A 21,439-nucleotide genomic window follows, 5' to 3' on the forward strand; every position below is an offset into this window, starting at 1 on the left:
AAACCATTTTGAGATCCAAAAGAACGGAGTTAGGAAAATGCTTTTTTTCAGGGGGATCTAAATCAGAAGTTAAGGGTGAAAAAAATCAAAGAATGAATCAGAATGTTCAGCTGAAAAGATTTCCTACTTTTAAGTTAGGATGAGAGAGGAAATAATATTCTTGCATTCTCTGGTGGACAGACAGCAACCTATTGTTTTCTTCTCCACCTCTAGTCACAGCAACTTGGGGGCAGAAAGTAGGAAATTACCATATTATTGGCAGTCTATTTCATTCTCTTCTACAAGTTTTTTAAGAAAGAGATTGCAATAAGGCTATCACGAGATAGCCTGAAAACAAATGCAACCTCCCCAGGCAATGTGGAGCAAACTCCAACTACTGGACCCTCAGTTACCATAAGATTCATGCCTTTCTCAGCGTTAAAGAAAGCACATACTCCCACTTCCAACAGTTTTCAATTCTACAACTATTACTCTTACGGTAGAAATTGAAGATCCAGTTACCAAATCAATCTAAGCCAGTGCACTACCTGCTCAAGGATAAGTTTCAAACTGTATTTTAACCAGAAATAATCAGAACTAAACTTCATATACTCTTTTGTTAAGTCTCAGGCAATAAATCTGCTTTAAAAAAAAAGGAGTTCTAACAAAGTCAGTCTTTAATGAGGGCAACCTTGTACGGTCTGGTTCAGTGACACATGCTGAGGCTTCTAAACTCTCATTCAATAATCTGTGAAGCTCTCTGCCATGAGACACTGAATGCAAGTATGTGCTGAGATGTCAAAGACGAATGACATTTATGTAAAACATTCCTGCACTCCACACTGTAAGAGGGCTAACTGCTCGAGTAACAAACATCAACAAACATTATGAGATGTCAGAATTAATATTGACTTGGTAAGGAGACTTCAAAGTAGCCTTTCCAGTCGCTGACTGACACCAAAGGACGCATCTCACTGAAATCTCTGCTGCAGCTTACTTCAATCAAGATAGAAGTCTGGTTTGATCTGACAGAGCAATTCTTGCATTGCTCAGGTAACAAAACATGCAGCGGCATTCTACCCACTGCTAGRAAAAAGGGAAGAACATCATTTGGTGCAAATGGATTGATCAAGTTGATATATGGCAATAGGGCAATTAAGAACACCCAATCAATTCCAACCTTTTCCTAGTCTCCCTCCTAGCAGATCTTGGCCTTTTAATTTTCATCTTTAAAAGAGCAGTTTGAGTGTGACTGCTTGCACCGGTAGCAGTATCAGCCATTGAACTGCTACATGGCTTCACTGCTGGCTTTGGAGTAGGAAGGAAGAACTTTTAGAACAGTAAAAAGTTGAAAGAGGAGCTTCAAAGTGAGCTCACAGGAAGCTGCAACAGCCCRATGACCTGTTCCTGCAAGCATCTTTCCAGAAGATGCTATAAGCCTAAGAGACAAAGCAAAAGAGGCAACAAGCAAACCCAAAATGAGCTATGGGCTAAAACCTTCAGTTACCTAATGCAGCAGTCAGGCCCATGACTGACTGGAGGCACAGACAAAGCTGACAGACAGCAGGCAGTTGCCTACTTTGCCTATGAAGCCTAGGGAGTCGCACTTGCTGCTCCTACCTCTACTCTAGAAAAGGTGAGTACATATTAGGCAGCACCTCTGGCTGCGTTCACACTGACCAGTCTTGACTTCTTGATATCCCAAGCAGAAACAAGCCTGTCCTCTTTCCTTACAACTGCACCGTGGCTTGAGAGAAGTGGCCTACCCCTGAGACAGCAAAATTCAAGTTTACTTGCAAAGCTGATAGCATAGGCAACATACCATCTCTTTTTGACAGGAGAAACTACTCAGAAAGGTTGCTTGAACTGTATTAATGAACAAGAGGTTCAGGTGCAACTTTTYAAAGCTGTGCAAAACTGTCTCGGGACACTACAGAAGCCAGAAATGGATCAAGAAGTACTGACAGGCCCGTAAGTTGCTGCTGAACTCAGTGATCTTTTACAATTCCTAGTTCAGAAATACCCAAACTGCTAACAACTAGAAGTTGGAGCTGGGATCACTTTAGCAGCCTTCCTTATTGTCCTTTTTCTGTAGGTGCCTGCTACAATGTCCTGTCAGGTAATGGCTGACTTGTATAAAAATAGGAAGTCAGAGATCCAGAAGGGGTACATCTTCAGACAGTTTTTTACATAATTATCATTACAACCTCACAACTAATTGGGGAAACATGAGAGTTAAGGTTTCAAAGAAAGTTAAAGCAATAGAAATATAAAGCCAAAAACCATGACAGGTTCAGATTTAAAATGAGAAAAAGAATTCAAGCTGGTATTCTATTCTTCTGTTRCCTTATTACGAGTAATTACTTGAAGGTACACTCAGGATATTGCCAGATGACACAACTAAGACCAACACATAAGCAGGACAGGATGTATTTTCAATATCACTGACACAGAATGTTCTTCCTGGAATTAATGGGCAAAATAACCTGAATATAAACGCAGTTTCATGCAGAATGAAAGTAGTATAATGCTGTGAGATACTTAGGCTACAGGCCATAAGCTTGGYGTATCTGCAGCACACTAGAAATACAGTGGATAATGTTCATTTCTAAAACTACACTTCTGCCTAAAATTGGTATTCTCAGTGCTTAAGATCACATTTGCTTAAAAGAATGCTGTGAAGCTCACATCCCCCAGGTAATAAGGAACCTAAATATGTACAGATCCTCCATTCAGCCAAGCAGAAGCAAACAGAAACACACACTAAAAGGAAATGAAAAGCACAGTCATAAACTCTGTGTCAAGTGGTAAGTGTGATGTACCAAAAGACTATTTTCAGGCCTACCGTTTTTGACTTTTTTGAGCAGCTGACAAGCTTATATTTCAAATGCATCTACAGCCCCTGTTAACCTAACGCTGACCTTCTTTGCACTTTAAGGCCATCTTTGACCAGACAAGCACTGCACATGGTACAAAAATCACACTATTGGATAAAATCTTCCTTCAGACAGGAACTGGACTGTATTATTAGAACACCTTTCATGGAAATACTCATTCTAAAAGGCTATACTATGAAGAGTTAATATAAAACATCAWCCAAAGTTAATTTCCAAATCAAGTTTCAAATTTAGATAAAGGCAAGAGAAAAAGTAAAATCATATTTGAGAATATATATAACAGAAAAAATAATGTACAAGATGTCAAAAAGTCCAGAGAAGGATGTTCTCAGAAGACTAAGTAAAGATCTTGGCAGAAACAAATATTTAGATAATTCTCTCAGTAAAAGCTAGTTATGATAACATGACCTCACTATACTCCTATAAACTATGTACAAAATATCATCAGAGAAATTACCTTGCTCACTTACACCTTAACAAATGATACTTGACAAATGAAACAAGTTCTTATAAGAAGTTAAAGAAGCTAAATATCATTTCACCAGAACAAAAGAAGTTTGTACATTAACAGTACATTAACAACCATCTAGCAAACCTATAAAATTAAAGACAAGAAAATTGCACGCGTGCTTCTCAACACAGCTTTTGTAAAATGCAAATATCTAGTAAAATACCTATATTTTAAGATATATGGGACTTTTGTACTTCTTTCTACCATGCTACCCAAAAGGTCACTCTGTAGTCTAAACCTTGCATTGTACAGGGCTCAGCTCAAACTGAAGTTGACCAACTCCGATACTCTACCGTCTTTTGGAGATTCTGTAGACTTCGCCACAGCAATCATCTTTGTGGATGGAGTCTGATCATGACAAACTTGATGCAAGAAGTTTATGGATTTTCCTATTAAGAGGACCTGAACACAAAAGGATGACTTTTTAAAAATGACTTGCATATAAAAGAACAAACAGATACACAAAACCCCACAACCTCAAGGACAACAGGGTATTATGTCAGCATTCAACTAGCTTTTAGTGATACACTCATCACAGCAAACAATCTCATTGTTAACACATCATGGTTTTACATGCAAAATTGTTCCCCTACTCCAAACAAGTTACAGGATGGAAAGGAGAGACAGTCTTACTGTTCTCCTCTGCCAATAAACAATCAATTTAATTTAGCTATTCTTAAGACAAATACTTAAACTTCAGCTTCATTCTCCTAATAAAAGTCTAAACAACAGCATAGGGCAAAAAAAAAATCCTTCAGAAGAATTTATTTTATTCATACCTTTTTTGATTGCTCCATTGTAATAAAAGAAGGTATCATTGACTTCCTCAAAGTGTATTTGTCATGCCACAACCGATCAGTTTTAACTGTAGGATCTGAAGCTACAAAAAACTGTAGATTGATAAATACATTAAAAAAAAAGAGAGAGAGAGAAACAGACTCTTTCCCCTTGTATTTCATTTGTGTACTAAGACACCTGAGAAGTATTTATGAGTTCTCTCTTTAACCATAAAAGCTAAAAAAAAAAAAAWWTTTTTTAACACCACACAAATTTGTCCTGGTAACTGACATGGAAATTTTATCTTCACCGATATGAACTCTGAAGAAAAAAAAATGCTAAAGAACAGCCCCACACAATTTAATCTCCTTCTGTAAGTTATGAAACTTTGACTACCTCAGCATACAGTAAGATGTATTATCCAGAAAATATCCATTAAGAAATACAGAAGCACATTACAGACAGCATTCAGCCCGCTACTTATACAGCTAGGGTAGGACATTAAGGTCAGAATATAACTGTAATACTCTTATTTTACTGATTCTATTTTTCACTTCAAGTCCTTTGGATTTTCTCCTATTTTAGCAGATGCAGAAAGAGTTGCAGAAAATGAGAAATCCTGCTGCAATTGAACTGGTGATCAAATGCCAAGGTCTCAACTCTACATGGAAGGATACCATTTATTATAATAAATATAATTAGTTTTGTTAAAATAAGTTGTSGAAGGAGTTTATATTCATTCTGTCACGCAAGACATCCATTTTTGGACATGAACTTTTTTCACTAAATAACAATTCTACTAAGAACACCCAAATGTCTTTGTGTGAAAACTGTGTCAAAAGGGTGAAAATTGTAAAYTGCTATATCACAGTGATTTCAGTATTAAGAATATTCTTAAAGTGCACAAGTAGGTTTTTAAACACACACAGAGAGAGTTGAAAGCTAATAAATGATTAAAAAAAAAGAAAAGAAAAACAAGTTTGAGAGGTACCAGGACAGAAAAGTGAAGCTTATTTGAAACAAACAGGGAGGAGAATAATAGGAGATTGAGAGGACAAGAGGAAAGAGGGGAAGGAGAAGAGAGAGAAGAGAGAAAGAAYATAGACGGACATGAGAGAGGCAAGAGAGAAAAGGAGAGGGAGAGAGAAAGAGGAGATGTCCTTCTCTTTTTTTCAGTAACAAAGATCTATCACTAGTCCACTATCATGCCTCTACTATAAGGATCCAAGACATGATTCATTAAAGACAACATAGTGTATCATTGCAGCCCTGGACATCCCACAGGCACAGAGAAAAAGAAGTCACATTTCATGTTACTATTGTATATATGACTTACTCATACTCTATATGGTTCAGTCCCAGTTTACTTTCCTAATTTGCCTCTAAGCTTCCCATAAATCCCAGTCCCAACAGAGATAAAGTACGCACTGTTACATATAAATTACCTCATGGTATGTATCCTCCAGCTCTCCATCATAAATCCAGCGATAAAGGAAATTCAGTACAGGATGAGATACTAGGCCAAGAATGTGCTGAACCAGAGATCTCATGTAGGGATCTCCTGTTTTAGTATAGGCATGAACTGCTGAAGCCAGTTCGCCACCTTTTCTCCCTGTAAGATCACAGCAGAGCAGAATAGAAGCATATGAAGGAAAAGTGTAAAACATCACACTTAATTTCTGCAGCCATTGATTTAGCTAGTCATATGTCACTCTGAGGGCTTGCTGAGCAGCAAGTATAGCAAAAACACATTATTTATGTTGACAGAAAATGCTTAGATTTTAAAGCATAAATCAGTAATCTCACTAAAGTGGTAGTAAACCAAGTGCCCTGAAACAGTGTTCTGTCCACCTAATGCTAGCATGGATGCAAACTGTAAGGCATCAAATCACTTCTTAAAGATTAACTTTATACTTGTGAATTTTTTTTCCACCAAAAGGGAACCTTCCTACTTGTTTTCTCTTTCTCCTGTCCTTGCTTGTCTTTCAGACCTTCTGTCTGCAAACATGTACACAGGCATCTTTTCTGCTTCTCAATAATTGTCCCCCACAGAACCCTTTAGGTAATTTCTCCTGTATTCTTGCAATTAGAAGGTAAGAAGCTACCAAAAAAGCAGATTTAGTAGTCATTTTGCTGTTAACTTGCACAGCTGAGAGTTTTTTCCAAGCACAGGCTGCAGCATTCAAAATTTTCATAAATGCCTTGGAARTAAAGCCTGCATGTTTCAAATCATATTCCAAAAATTGAGATAAAATGGAAGTCTTCAGATTTTTCAGTTAAGATATTCTGAAACCAATGGCCACAAATGGCCACAATCTCCATTTATTTTCCAGAGTAGCAAAACTGAAGTCCCCTCAGGAAGAACCACAGCCTATATGCTGGTTACTGGTCAAAACTTTGGGGAACTCCAACATCACTTTCCAGATTTTTCTTGTGGGCTGCCAATACACCTGCACACTATTTGCAGATTTGTAAAGTTTAGTTGTTTCACATGAATCTACAGACAAATTGCAAATCATTGTTATATGCCATCAGGAAAGACAGAGGAATATTCATACACAATGAAGACACAGAGAGGTGCCAATCATTTCACAGTACGTTATTGGGGTTTTCCACAGTGAAATAGTCTCCGAAAAATGAATAAAACTGAGCAATTAAAAAGGTGTGAAAGGTGTGTCTTTAAAAGACCTCCTAAGCACGTCTTTGTTAAAAAAAAAAAAAAAAAAAAAAAAGAGAGAGAGAGAGAGAGAGTTGGAGAATATCAAAACAGCATTATAATTCCTCAGTTTTCCACTTTGAAACTAAGAGAGAGAGAGATACTCCTGTGAATTAGCTACTCAAAAATTGCAAAAAATGAAATAATAAGTTACAGACATCTACATTTGGCATGCTAAGTTACAAAACTTCCAATAAAAAAAAAGTTAAATGAACTTTGAACAGACCTTGACAGTGATCAACAAGTGCTGCAAGGGTCTTCAACCTTATTTTAGGATCGTACGTCCACACCAGAAGACGACGAAGTGTTAAACTGCTTTCAAGTCCCAAATTCACGCCCTGATCATCTTCCAATTGCAGCTGATCAAATTAGAAACAGACACACACATCACGAAACAAAACTGGCAAGTACTGAAGCAGAACTGGTATTTCACAATTTTTCTTCTAAAATTAGCTTTTGCCATACACTCACAGTACCCAATATTATATGTTCTCTCATAAAATCATTGGGCTGAAACTTGAGAGTCCCATAAATGGAAACAGAGAATCAAGGTGAAAAAAAAGAGACAAGCAGAAGTGTAATGGGTCAGATAGAATAAAGAGTTTAAGAAAGTTAAAGAAATCAAGGTGATGACTAGTCAGTCACAAAAGAAGAGAAGGGCAGAAGCAAACAAAACAGAGATCCTGAAAGACAGTAGATGATGCAAAGAAATGCTCTGAGGGGGAAAAAAAAATTGAGGAATGCAGGAGGTAAAATTTCTATTACTGCACAGTCAACTTATTTTAGCTTAACATGCAACAAGTTCTGTTTAATGACTTCCTCCAGAAGCCATGAGAACTCAAGTGAGCTATGTAATAAGATTAAGTAATTGCTATCATCAATCTAAACAACAGAAAGATACTATAGGAAAAAACTTACAACGTGACTACCACGTGAATGAAGTTTTTCCAGCACCATGAAGACTGAAAATCAGTTATTTATATTACTTGTATTTGAGGTTTATGTCACAGGTACAAATGGGTAAAGTAATCTAGGATCTCCCTCACTCCTGAAAAGGGAACATTCTCCATAACTAGCCAAGGCCACTTCACCTCTCCATAACCATTTTCCAACAACTGACAAGAGATGGGCAAAGAACAGTTTGCGGTTTTGCTTTCTAAGAAGTAAATGTAGTGTTATAATATACCAATGTAAATGTTTGTTATATATCTCTGTAAGACAGGCACTCAGACTTTGTAAGATATTGGTTAAAACAACAGTTACTGGAGATAACACGGGAAGAAAAAGTGAATAGGATAGATAGCTCTTCAGATGCTGGGAACCTCAAGTTGTACAGCATCAGACAGACCTCTGATCAGAGCACRGCACACTGCACAGATCCCACCCATGCTAAGATTCACTGGCATTATGGTCTTTAGAATTCTTAAAGGATGTTTTTGGTGGTAAAGAATTCTATTCATCATTTCTACTGCCCAGCAAAATGATGTTCATATGGGAACATGCTGCTTCTTTTAAAGATAAAGACACACCAGTGGCATAATGGCCACTGCCATCTGGGAGCTGCCTACAGAGTTCTCTGTTACCATTACCGGGCTCAGTTTATCCTGTGGCTAAGTGATATGTACAGCACAGCACAGTATACACCTGTGCCTGCTCAAGTCAATCGTTATGTGGATCAATAATTCCTCAATGTACAATAGTTTTCTGGTTAGGACCACCACAAGTGCCTTCTTAAGAGGATTCAGCTCYGGCAGGACAAGAGCACAGCCTAAGAACTTGTAAGAACTTGTTTCTATAAACAAGCTCCTGGGGCAGCCCAAGCAAATAAGCTCTTGTAAAAGATGTTTTCTTTCCTCCTATATGCTACAACCAACCTACCGTATACTAGAGTTCATTTTCATATTTAGCAGATTTTTCCCCCAAAATACATTGTACTTTGTATTTTAACTTAAATAGACTAATGTGTTTCTGGTGGGCTATATTTAAGAAAGTCCACAGCCTCAAAATGCTGGGAATGCTGTCAAAGGCAAGCAGAAAGAAAGTAGGGAAGATTTAAGAGTAGGACCTCTTTAGTCTAGCAAGACAAAAGAATATGACTGCTACTAAAATATATTTCTTCTCCTTATGAACCTTGCCAGCTCTCTAAACATCCACCAGTGTAAACACAGGGAAAGAAAGAAATGGGAGTTGTTGACATCAGGACTGACTAGCTACAAATTAAACTAAATTAAGTTAGAAGCTTTCTACTATGATCTGAAGAATAAGGTTCCAGAAAAGCATTCTAATTCAGAAGCTAATAAATTTAACAGCTTGAAGACTGAGCTTTATGTGGATGGCAGTGCACTGATCTGATAATCCTGGGTTCATACTACCTTTATTTTTTTAATTCATCTTGGAAGAAGATGGAAATTGGCAATATCTAAGAGATATAAGAGAGAGAATTAGGAGACCACCTTTGTCTTTAGAAAAAGAATTATAAGCTAACCTCATCATGGAAGCACATTTTCAAAGACGCTGACAATTCAAAAACAGTCTGCAAAGAAAACCTGACGGAAGAGTACACAGTACATGCAGGAAAGGACATTTACAGAGGAAGAAAAATGTTTGGGAAGCTTTCTGAATGAAWAATAAAAAGCTATAGAGAAGACAATATAAAACTCTTATGACAAGATTCTTGTTATGTACTATCTACATCTGAACTGCAGCTAAATGGAACTGCTGCCAACCGAACTGAATTGACTCCCTGTATAATCTCATGAATACAAGAAAGCAATAGGTATTCACATCTAAGACACAATCTTTTACATGTTTTTAAGCAATTAAAATGTACAATTTTGTAAATAATATTTTCCCAAAAAGTAGATTTTCCATCACTTTTTAAAATAMAATTGACAAGTGTTGCTCACCTCCGGGATAATCTGGAGCAAGTCCTGAGAATTCTGACTCCCTTCTCAAAGACTTCTGTCCCATCAATTAGAAACAAAACAAATGCCCACCTGTGTCAGAACACAGGCTAAATGGGCTCTATCTCCAGCAATGACAAAAGGAAACGTTGTGCAGGGAGAGCATGCAAATCTGATCCCTCTTCTTCAGTCCTTTGCACTTGGGTTCCCACTAAACCCCAGTCAGTGTTCAAAATGTCATCCTTTCTTAGCTCTTTTAGTACCTGTTTGCAGATCTGCCTTCCATGAATTTGCCTAATCTCCTTTTCAATCTGTTGATGGCCATGATATCTTGAAGAAATAAATCTGAAAAGTTGGCCACTCTTCTCTCCTTCTCATTTAACTAAGTAACACTGACCAAACCGCACAATTTTGTATTCAGTTTATCCTTCATAATATTAGAAATCAAAGCCACTCTTCCCCGAGCCTTTTCCTCTTCATCCTCAAGACTCAGTCTGTCTCCCCTCTCCCCATATGGCAGCTGTCCCATACTCTTAATGATTTTAGCTGTCCTTCTCCCTGCTTAGTCTCTACCACCTCAATACACTTCCTGCAAGGCAGACACCTGGACTGCACCCAGCACTCCAGCTGGGAACAAACCAAGGCCTCCTGCAGTGCCATGCTGACTGACACCTGCTACCTTGTTCAGGCCACTGCATGCTGAATCCAACAGTGCAAACAACTGCCTGAGAAGACGCCAAAATCACTCCTGAACCGGGCGAAGTTCAGCATCAGGGAGACATGCACTAGACGAACTTTCCTCCAGACAAAATGCCCTCATACTTCCCACACTGGAGCTTCCCAACACCTGTTTGCTCACATACTCAGCTTCATGCAGTTCCTTGCCAACAGCCACCTCCCTGAGAGCTCCCCAGTACAACAGATGTAAGGAYACACTGGAGGGAGTCCAGCAAAGGACTGCAGAGATGATGAAGAGGTTACAACATCTGACATACAAGGAGAGGCTGAGAGAGCTGGGACAGCTCAGCCTTGAGAAGAAAAGGCTTTGGGGGGGATATTATCAAAGAATATAAAGATATTCTTGTATAAGAATAATACAATATTGAAATATCTTAGTCTCTCAATACAGTGTAAGGGGCAAGGAAAACTGCACTAGACAGAATAAAAAAGTGAAGCTGTCCTAGTTGCTGAACCATGTATTGCTTGAAATAATGGAAGAAAAAATCTCCTTTTAGAAAGATGTGGCATGCTAATATTTGGGATTTGAATGATAGCAAAGATATCACACTAGATGAAACTGCTACAAAGGAGGCAAGAAAGGACAGAGGCTTAGAAACAAGGATGCCATTCCTTACTTACATAACACATCAAACTGTAAGGTGGATTTTTAAGAGGAAAATACTCATACTCCATACATATATATTTGGATATAAGTATTCATTGCTACATATATCCAAAAAGTAAGTCCTATATACGATCAGYAGAAACTGTTGCACATCCTTCCCTTTCTAAAGGGACACCTTCTGGAGTTGTTTTACTTTATATGATCTGAACAATAAAGTTAAATATGAACTGCCTTACTTACCTGAGAGTGTAAAACAGAGAGAAGTCGATAGTATTCTTTGAGTTCCTGATGTAAGGCTGCACAAAAACTCTGTAAGAGGAAAAAAATATATCAGGAAAATAATTTCTGTTTTAATCCAGAACAGCTGTCATCAAATCATCATACTGTGAAGGCAGTTAGAAATTACCTAAAAGGAATCAACCTACAAGTTTCACCACAAAAGCCAAATCTTAAAAATTTGGCCAGTGTAATAGGGACGTACATGTAAGTGCTTTCTGAAGAGATAATGCAGTCCTTTTCCAAGAATACACACACATTGACAAGTGACTTTCTGTTGCTGCTGTCTTGATTCTATCAACAGATTAAACCATGATAAGTGCAACTCTCCAAAAATACAGTATCTCAATTAAGACAGTAAAAATTACCATAGGAAAGTTTAAATCRAAATATAACCCCAAAAGTATTATATTTAATAACTATGTAAAAGACAGTTTCAGTTTCATAAGGGTCTCTAATAACAGAACACAAGTTAGGCAACTATCACAGTATTTACTATATATACTGCACAATGTGATCAAGAATACACATCGCTTGTGAAAGAATTCTCCCTCTGTAAGTGCTGCTTTAATCAAGTTATTTAAACTCTTGTTCTTTTAGCACTTGATAGTCAKGCACAATGTTTCACTAGACATGGAAGATACAACCTAAGAAAATTATAAGATGTGCAGAATTCAACAGGTCTGAACTAAAGACAAGATTTTTCTTTAGAAAACAATTCTGAGTTCAATTATTTTGGGTTAGAAAAAAAGAATGATTTTAAAAAATAATTCTTGAAAGAATATTTGTTTAGTAACAGATAACTTCCTATGGTTTGGGGAGTTGGTTGGTTTTTTTTTKTTTTTTTTTTTTTTTTTTTTTAATCTAGCATAAAGACTAAGAAAAATAAAAACCCTGCAAGACATTTTCTCAAAAAGGAAAATTATTGCACATTAATTTTGGACTAAGTTGAAAATCTCAGACTGATAGCTCATAAACACCTTTTTTTTTTTTAAAAGGGTGCTTCTGGGTATACACAAATTCTGCTTCAGAACCAATTTCTTAATCAACTATCAGCATTTCTATTCTAATCAACTACAAGCAGAACAGACGTGTTCACTGAAACTTAAAACATCAAGAGTACCTAGAGCTAATTCTCACGCATTTTGTAAATAATTTCCCCAATGCTCTTTCCCTCAACTACTTTCAAAGCCACCACAGTCAAAGTAATTTGGAAATTTAAAAAGTTCATAAAAAGAACACTTGAGAGCTTAAAGTAAAATATTTATTAATTATGGCATGTACAAGGGAAAAATCATGACTATAAACACTAGAAGAAAAAAAATCCCTTTTCCTRTTAAGGGTTCTACCTTCAAGAGTGATTTTCTGCCTAAGTCAGGAAAAAAAAAGTCATTTATCTTGCCATTATTTCCTTTTAAAGGAAATAGAAGTGTTCCTTTCCTCAATTTGACTTTGTGCATAAGAAAGAGAAATACAAACRTATGATATTTATTCCATTCCAGAGGATACTGAAGGGCAAAAAGAAATCCCATCATTGTAACCCCAGTTTTCATTTCTTCTCACTTGCTTCTTCAGTAGTTTTGAGTCTACTAAAGTAGTGCTTGTCAAGGGAAGATGAGATCCAAAATATTCAAAGGCATTATACATGTACACGAAATGTGAAAAAGATATCACTGACTTCAGCAGTCTGAAGTATCCAGGATCTAACTGGCCATCAACTTCTCCAAAAAGCTTCAGAAACTAAAATTTGCACTCAGTGCCAATTCCTTCATCACAGACAACAGTCTGGGAAACAAAAATCTGTAATGGAAAACTGGACATTATCCTAGAATTCTGATTTGGTCTGCAGTAAGAGAGAATTTAGAAAGGAAACAGAATGCTTGTTCAAGAGAAAAAAAATATGTAAAATGTCCACTACCTCAACTGGATTTTTTTTTCTTTTTTTATCAGGAAACTGTCAAGGCAAGTTTTATTTCATTGCTGATTACTCTTTACTTTCTGAGGACAGAGTAAAGCTTAAACACTAAGCAGTGAAGGTGGAACRCTATAACATTGAAGTGCAGTATATGGATATATCTCTACTCCTAACAGCTGTCAATACCTGACACTTCGCCTGATAAAAAAAACAGTCAGCAGCACCACTTAAGAGGGGTGACAGACTTAATATCATACCTGCAGTATACACAAGCAGGAATAGCATTCTTTGAAAACAGTAAGCAAAAACTTTAGAATGCACAACATGTTCTTGTGCTAAATTCTTAAAGATAAATTTGCAGTAAATTGACCTGAAATTGTCAGCTATAAAAGCACTGAAAAGCAATAGTGCATACTTTTTTGCCCAAATACTGAAAACAGGAGCAGAATATATGTTTTTATTTGCACATTTATGCCCTAGAAATAAAATAGGGTTTGTCTTAAGGGAAATCAACAGAATTACAGCTATGCAGATTCAGCTAATTTCCTGCAAATAGCTAAGTTACTGCACACTTAAAATCCACTGAAGAATTAAACTTCTCCCCCTTGCTGTAAACTCGAAGATTAAAGCCAAAAATAGTAAAAATAAGCAYAAGCATGAAGCTACTAGATAAAGAATAAGAAACTTCACCCAAATATGAGGGTGAAAGTCTGAAGAAAATACATATACAGTGACACTACTATATAAAACATGGAATTCAGTATTAGATCACTAGAAAACTAATTTTATATGTCACTAAAAAGGTTACTTAGAATAAGAGAAAGAAGGGAACAGAATAAAACATTAGAAAAGTTGAAAGCACTACAGTGTCTCTACTGACCTCTTAAGAAAAAATAGATTGAAGGGAGAAGCACTTCAATTTCTTTGCAGATTAGGTAGGATGTTATGGCTAGAGGCAAGGACAACATTTCTGTCGACTCAGAAGGGATAATATCCAGTTTTACAGAGGGAGCAAGTGAGAGGAAACAAGAATGCCTTAGCAGTAAATGTGGTTTTAGGTATTACAGCAGCTGTGAAGTTACTGTAGACTACAAATCGTGATGATGGAACCTATAAAAACAAAAATTGACATTCTTTTGATGTTGTATTCAAAAAAAAGGGCAGCAGATAACTGAGTATTTGCATTTCATGCAAGTTAGTGCAGTATTAACATATGAACATCAACATCAGATGACAAGTCAGGAACGTCTCCTGCACAATTCATGCTAACAGCTAAAGTGGTGATTGATTACCTCARAGATGCCACCATTTCATTTAAGCAATGTTTTTGTTCATAAACATGCATAAGTGCTTCAAAAAATGGAATCTATGGAGGAGACATTTCCAGCTATGGATCATAGGGGACAACTTCTTCTTAGGACTGACAAAAATAARTGTCTTTCTTTTGCCTTCAGACTTTGACTCATACCAACAGCTACAGTCCATAAAAGGAGTAAATCAGAAGATAAATGATCCAAGCTATGAATTCTCCAAGTCTACCCTCATTCCAGTGCTGCATTTTCCTTGGTAGTTCCTAACAGGGAACAAGACCAAATATTGTAGCAAAATCAATTTTTTAAGCCAACTTACCTGACCCACAAGTCCAAAAGCACGATCCAAACTCCTCTGGTCTGTGTATTTTCTTATTTTATTATGTAGCCATCCCAACTCAGCAAGTCTACTTGTAGTATCTCTGAGAGATTTAGACAAGCTCACCTACAAAGTTAACAGAAACAACAATTCATAAGTCTGAGTCAAATGCCAATCCTTGTTTCTCCACTAAGCCTTTGCTTCTCATAAAACAAGCCAGTTCAGGGAACACAGTCATTTTACATTCTACAGCAAAGATGCTGCCAAAAAAAGAATACAAACATGTAATCAGCATTATGCTGCTAATAAGGCAAAGATAAAGTCAGTCTTGGAAAGACTGCAGCAACAAATAAATTACTGGCAACTCTCCTATTTTTCCTTTTGGAAATCTTGATGTACCAGTATTCACTCATTCTTTCTACATTAGGGAATCCTGTCAGTAACAAAAAGGTATTTAGAAAAGGAGAAGAAATCTGAAGAAGTTTTATGATGTAGAATCACACTTCATCTTAGCTTGATAATAAAAAGATTGAAAACTTCAGATCACTACATGAGATGACCATGAYTGAAAATAATGAAGAAACCTAGAAAAATAATGAGTTACTACTTAATACACATGAAACAAACTTTTAATAGAAGAAAAATGACATCATGCCGTGCTAGTTATCAGGAATCAAAACCTAGAGAATCCAGATCAAATTCCAAGTTCACAWCAGATCTACAAGTAATAGCTCTTTAATGCTATTCAATCACAGGCACTTCTGAGCTACTTTGKTTTTTTTTCTAATTTATTTGTAATAGACATCTCACTTTTTCTACAAGCCTGTCTCAGCCCCCACACACTATCCAATTATTTCTATCTGAATCAGCACATTTCTTCTCTAAATTATCAGCCCACAAGACACTGCTCCTGCTYGAGATGTGCTTCTTCCCAGTTTCATTGCATTAGCCAGGTACACACTCAACCAGCTTTTAAAAATTTTATTTGGCAAACAAAAGCAAARAGCATGACTGATCCATTAGGCCAAGAGTCAGAGTGTGACTTTTGCCCACRGTGCTTAGGCCTAGCCCATCTCTGCAGACAATTTTGTCTTGGACAGCCAGCTAGAACTGTCCAAACCTAAAGTAAGAAAGTAAGCTAATGATGAAGCCAGACAGATCGCCTAAGAACTAAAGACCAAGCTCGCTCTCTAAGCTTCTTAGTTGGCAGTACAGACATATTCCCTGAGCAAAAAGATAAGCTATAGAGTGGGCTAGTCATKGCAGTGTGGACTTCAACCAGTCAACACCTCCTCGTTGTAAGACTAGAGTTCCATCCCTGACCCTCTTATTTAGCAATAGCTGTAAGTTCAGCTGTAAGTGCCAAACAATTTCTTTAGGTTAAATTTTAGCCCAAACAAGTATGATCATACACAGCTAGAAATTTGCCCACAGATTTAACCAAACAGATGACAAGAGTTACTTTGAATTCTAAAATTAAGAGTACGTGGCAAGCATTAAGCACACATCCTCTGGAATCAAGCAGGAACAAACAAAACAGGCTTAATGTAATTACATTTGTAGCCCAAATCAGAAGCTGTTAGTTTTTACAGTGCTGAATATCACCAACTGGCCTAATACTAAGGCAGATACTAAAGAATATTCTGGCAAGAGTAAATAGCTTGAGAGCTATACTACTTTCTGAAAAGGACTGTGTATACAGTCACACATTTTACAAGCTTTTGTTTAGCAGAGGTAAACTATATGCTTCAATTACTTTTTTGCCTAGTGCTGTTATGCAATTGGAGTAGAATCTTAGTCCACCTTGTTCATCAGAAACACTTCCAGTTGCAGGGTTAGTTTGCCAAATAACTTCAGCTTCAGTGGGTGCAGTAGGTCAACAGACATGCCAGTAAGTAAAAAGGATGCAAAACAACTGACTTAAAAATAATTATAGACATCAAGTCTCAGGAAAAAGCATTATTGACCACAATTCTGAAAGACCCAGTTCCTCCTAACTTAATACAATTAGGAATGCAAAGCAAAACAGTTTTTCAGCTCAAACTAACCCATCTGATATGAAACTTTATGCAGAAAAACAATGAAACTCATAGTGCTAATTTTACTGGTACTAATTACACTTTCTCCACATTTTGCTAGAAGATCTATTAAGCTACTGTTCCTCTGCCATATTTAATCTAATTTATAGACAGAAAGTAATTAAGAGAGTGCAGGTATTGAAGAATTACTAAAYTTGCATATCTGCAAGTGCAGAAGAAGAATTTTTAAGAACTGTGTTTATTAACAAAATTTTGGAGGAAAAAACTATGCATTTCACTTTTTGGTATTACTATTAAAAAAATGGCAGTTAGTTCAGTTCTCATTAAGACACTAAGTCTACTGTGCTCTTGTACATGWAACAACCCCAAAACAGCTCAAGCACTATGTCATATTGCCATGGTATAAAATAGTCTTAATTCAAGTGAACATCAGGAGCACTGTCTTTTCATAGCATCATAGAATCAGTAAGGTTGGAAGGGACCTCTGGAGATCATCTAGTCCAACCTCCCTGCTCAAGCAGGGTCACCTAGAGCATGTTAGACAAGGTTGCATCCAGGAGGGCCTTGAAGATCTCCAGAGAAGGAGACTYCACMACCTCTCTGGGCAACCTGTGSCAGTGCTCCGTCACTCTCACAGRGAAGAAATTCCCCCTCACGSTCAGGCAGAACTTCTTGACGTTCAGTTTCTGCCCATTGCCTCTTGTCCTGTCAYAYGGGRCAACTGAAAAGAGTTTGTCCCCGTCCCCTTGACACCCTCCCTTCAGGTACTTGTACACAYTGATAAGATCCCCCCTCAGTCTTCYCTTCCCCAGGCTGAAGAGGCCCAGCTCTCRCAGCCRTTCCTCAYAGGGCAGGTGCTSCAGCCCTCTGATCATCYTCGTAGCCCTACGCTGGACTCTCTCCAGTAGCTCCACGTCTCTCTTGTACTGGGGAGCCCAGACCTGGACACAGTACTCGAGATGAGGCCTCCCCAGGGCTGAGTACATTTGAACAAGCACATGAAAAGCAGTTAGTGAGCTGAAACTGAATTGCGAGGCAGTATTCTCTAAACACTGAATATGGAGAGGATGCTGAAGCAAGTAGGGCCTTTTTGGGGGCTTACCCAGCCCACTCAATCTCTTCACCACCTTAAAACTCAAGTCTTCTCTCTCTCAGGTTTCTTCCTTGTTCCTCTATCTTCTGCTCAGCACTTTCCTTCATATCCGTATCACCTGGATTYGTTATTGACAACAGAAGTTGATAGGGCTCGCTTCAGCTCTATCACCAGCCTTTTCCAGGGTTATCTGTATAATCTCATCTGATTACTTATATGTTGTAATCAAATCCATAACATCAAGCCGCTAGCATCTAACAGAATATAAGTTTCCATTCATAGAATCACAGAAYGGTTGAGGTGGGAAGTGACCTTTAGAAATCATCACCTCCAACCCCCCTGCTTAAGCAGGGTCACCTAGAGCAGGCTGTGGGGGACTGTGTCCAGACAGATTTTGAACATCTCCAAGAATGGAGATTCCAAAACCTCTCTGGACAACCTGTTCCAGTGCTCTGTCACCCTCACAGTAGAAAAGATTTTTCTTAGATTCAGAGAGAACTTCCTGTGTTTCAGTTTGTGCCCATTGCCTCTCATCCTATCACTGAGTACCACTGAGAAGAGTATGGCCCTACTTTTCTTGCACCCTCCTTTCAACTGTTTATATGCATTGATAAGATCCCTCCACAATTTTCTCTTCTCCAAGCTAAACAGTTCCAGTTCTTGCAGCCTTTTCTCATATGAGAGATGCTCCAGTCCCTTAATCATGTTAGTAGCCCTTCACTGGACTTGCTCCAGTAACTCTGTCTCTCTTCTACTGCAGAGCCCAGAACCAGACACTCCTAGTCTTCAGACAACTTAATTCCACATCTCAGTCTGTTAAATTTAATCCATGTAGAATCACCAACAATAACAACATAGTCAAAAGCCTGTATCTGCCTCACATTCAYTCTCATACGCTACAGAGGGAAGGAGAATGATAACAAGAAACCACAAATCAAGCCATAACTTAAGAGACTTTATGCTAGCTTAACAGTTAGAACTCTACCTTGGTAGYTAGAACAAGTCAGCCTGGGTACCACTGCTAGACAACCTGTGAAGTGCTGCAGTTTGTTTCTGGGACCCAAATTACCCAATTCATTTTAAACTAATATGTTGCTCTGGAATATAGATATTCAGTCCTTGCTATATACCCAAATCTTGCTCACGGCAGTTAAGGTAATGCTAGATAAAGCAACCAGAACTACTTCTGTGGTCCTCATTTTACTATATTCTTAACGTCTTCATTTCTGAACTTTAAGTTATCCTTTCCTTGAGTAAGGATAGACTCAGTGTGTGTGWGAGCATTTGTGTGTGTGCATGTGTGTTTGTGTGTATATGTAGAATGTAYGTGTGTGTAAAGTGTGGAATTTATGAGTCTGTTGCTGCTGGCATTTCACTCTCATACTTTTTCAAATCCTCTCTTCAGTCATGATACAAAATATTAGAATTCCACATCTTTGTCTCCAGAGGTTAGAGAGTAGGCAAAAGTACACTAACCTCATCTATCTGTATTTCCTCCTCCTAAAAAACAATGCCCATTTTATTCCACATTACTCCTGCATTTGCCTGCCTGATGGCCACTTTCCACCATCTCTCTTAAGACACAACATAAAAAATGGGTTTGACTGGGAAAACAAAATTGCTGAAAACAAATAACTTCTGAATAGTTGAAATTACTTTTGCAGTATTTAAAAAAAAGGCAAGTAAAGAATTGTATTAATACATTTAACTTTTTTGTGGCTACATACCTCCCTATTTCAAACCCTACATACCTCTCTATTTCAGCTCCATTTACAAATGAAATACAAATCACTATACAGTACCTTTCCCTCTACTTTATAGCAGTTTTCAGAATTGCACATTTTGATGTTTTTGCCATCTATTCCCTGGAAGACGTATAAAACATCTCTTACAAGGTTTGCTTCAGTTATTTCAACAGAGCCTAGAAAGAAAAAGAAAAGTATTTACATTTGCTGGGACAATTAAGTTTGATTACAACTTGAAGAAGCTATGTAGAAGCCTAGKGAAAAAAACTAAAACATACATGTATAACCCCTAAAGAAATATTTTCTCTCACCAACAAACTGACAAGAAAGCCAAGAATAATGTCCCATGCCTAGCTCTACTGATACCTGGGATTGTCTCTGAGTAGATCAGCTGTGCGAGARAGGGCACCATATATTTTAACCAACATTGCAGAGAGTTCTGCAATTTGTATCTTTCCTGAGTTAATCACCCATGCAAGTTCGATGCAAGCATCAGAGTAAATTCACTTTCCTCTGACCAAACTGTTAACTAGGGTTTACAGAATAATATCTTCTATGTTTAGCTAGGAGTGAGGATTACTCATAAACCACAATCACTTGATTCTGACATACATAGTGATAGATTCAGTTCTTTAAGAAACAGAATACACATCATCAAACTAATCGTTGCAAAAAAGAAATTAACAATCAAAGAGATTGTAACCAAATCAAACATGACTACCTTAAATATTTATGTCTACACATATATATATTTCCTTCCTATTCTATAGCAAAACACTCCTCAAAAATCTCAACACACTATAAAACTATTTCAAAAACTATATTCAAAATATAAAGCATTCAAAAACATTTACAAAATAATAGTAGATGTAGACAATAAAACGTATTTATATGTAGGAAGTCATGTCTAACATATGCATCTTTGCTTACCACTTGTATCCCCTTCTCGCCTCGACCTTGACACACTGCGGGAGAGAGCATTGGGAAGGCCTTTGGAGGTAGTGCTTTGTAAGGAAGGCTGGTTTGCAGTTAGAGTCCACGCAAGACGTGACCCCAACTGCTGACGGAGGCAATCTCCAACGCTTGGAGCTTGATAGGATTGTCTAAAAGGGCAAAAGAAAAGAAAAAAAAAAATTTTAATTTTATCTCTCTAGACCCACCACCTAGTATTGCATATGCAAATTACAAAAAGTTCCCTAAGCTCAGGTTTGACTTTTTAAAGGATTTTTTTTTATGGTGCAGAATATACACGCAAGGTATTGGCTCATACAAGCCAACACCTTCATGGATAAAACTCTAGAAAAAGACTAAAGAACTTGGACATRTGAGATCACATATCAGATAAAGAGGTATTTTGTTCATATTGAACTGTGCAGATACACTCAGAAAGACTAAAAGTGAGGTCAATTGCTCCTATCTGAAATTATATATAAAAAAACCCCAACAAATATTTAAGGTTAGTTATTACTTGAATCTGTAGCAAAACAGAATTAAAGGTAAGCAGAAAAAGAGGAGAAAGTTCACTTTCTTACTACTCCATTATGGAGAATAGTCTGCATCAAGTGTCTGAAGATGTGATGAGGAACGGAGTATCTAGATAAGAAGTTTTGATTT

General features: G+C 37.4%; 1 protein-coding gene across 1 annotated transcript in view; it reads right to left on the reverse strand.

Moving 5' to 3' along the window:
- The window catches only part of TUBGCP3 (tubulin gamma complex component 3), a 57,327-nt gene that overhangs the window by 13,426 nt on the left and 22,462 nt on the right, over positions 1-21,439 (reverse strand). Inside the window, exons 6-13 of the mRNA XM_085320800.1 lie at positions 20,756-20,928; positions 19,883-20,001; positions 14,949-15,074; positions 11,369-11,437; positions 7,107-7,239; positions 5,610-5,776; positions 4,167-4,277; positions 3,681-3,789 (exon numbers count right to left, since the gene is read on the reverse strand). Coding sequence (XP_085176926.1) covers positions 3,681-3,789; positions 4,167-4,277; positions 5,610-5,776; positions 7,107-7,239; positions 11,369-11,437; positions 14,949-15,074; positions 19,883-20,001; positions 20,756-20,928 — 1,007 coding nt within the window. The remainder of the gene's footprint in view (positions 1-3,680; positions 3,790-4,166; positions 4,278-5,609; positions 5,777-7,106; positions 7,240-11,368; positions 11,438-14,948; positions 15,075-19,882; positions 20,002-20,755; positions 20,929-21,439) is intronic.

This window comes from Rhea americana, unplaced genomic scaffold (genome assembly GCF_003343005.1).
Source record: "Rhea americana isolate MKP2758 unplaced genomic scaffold, rheAme1 scaffold_66, whole genome shotgun sequence".
NCBI lineage: Eukaryota > Metazoa > Chordata > Aves > Rheiformes > Rheidae > Rhea > Rhea americana.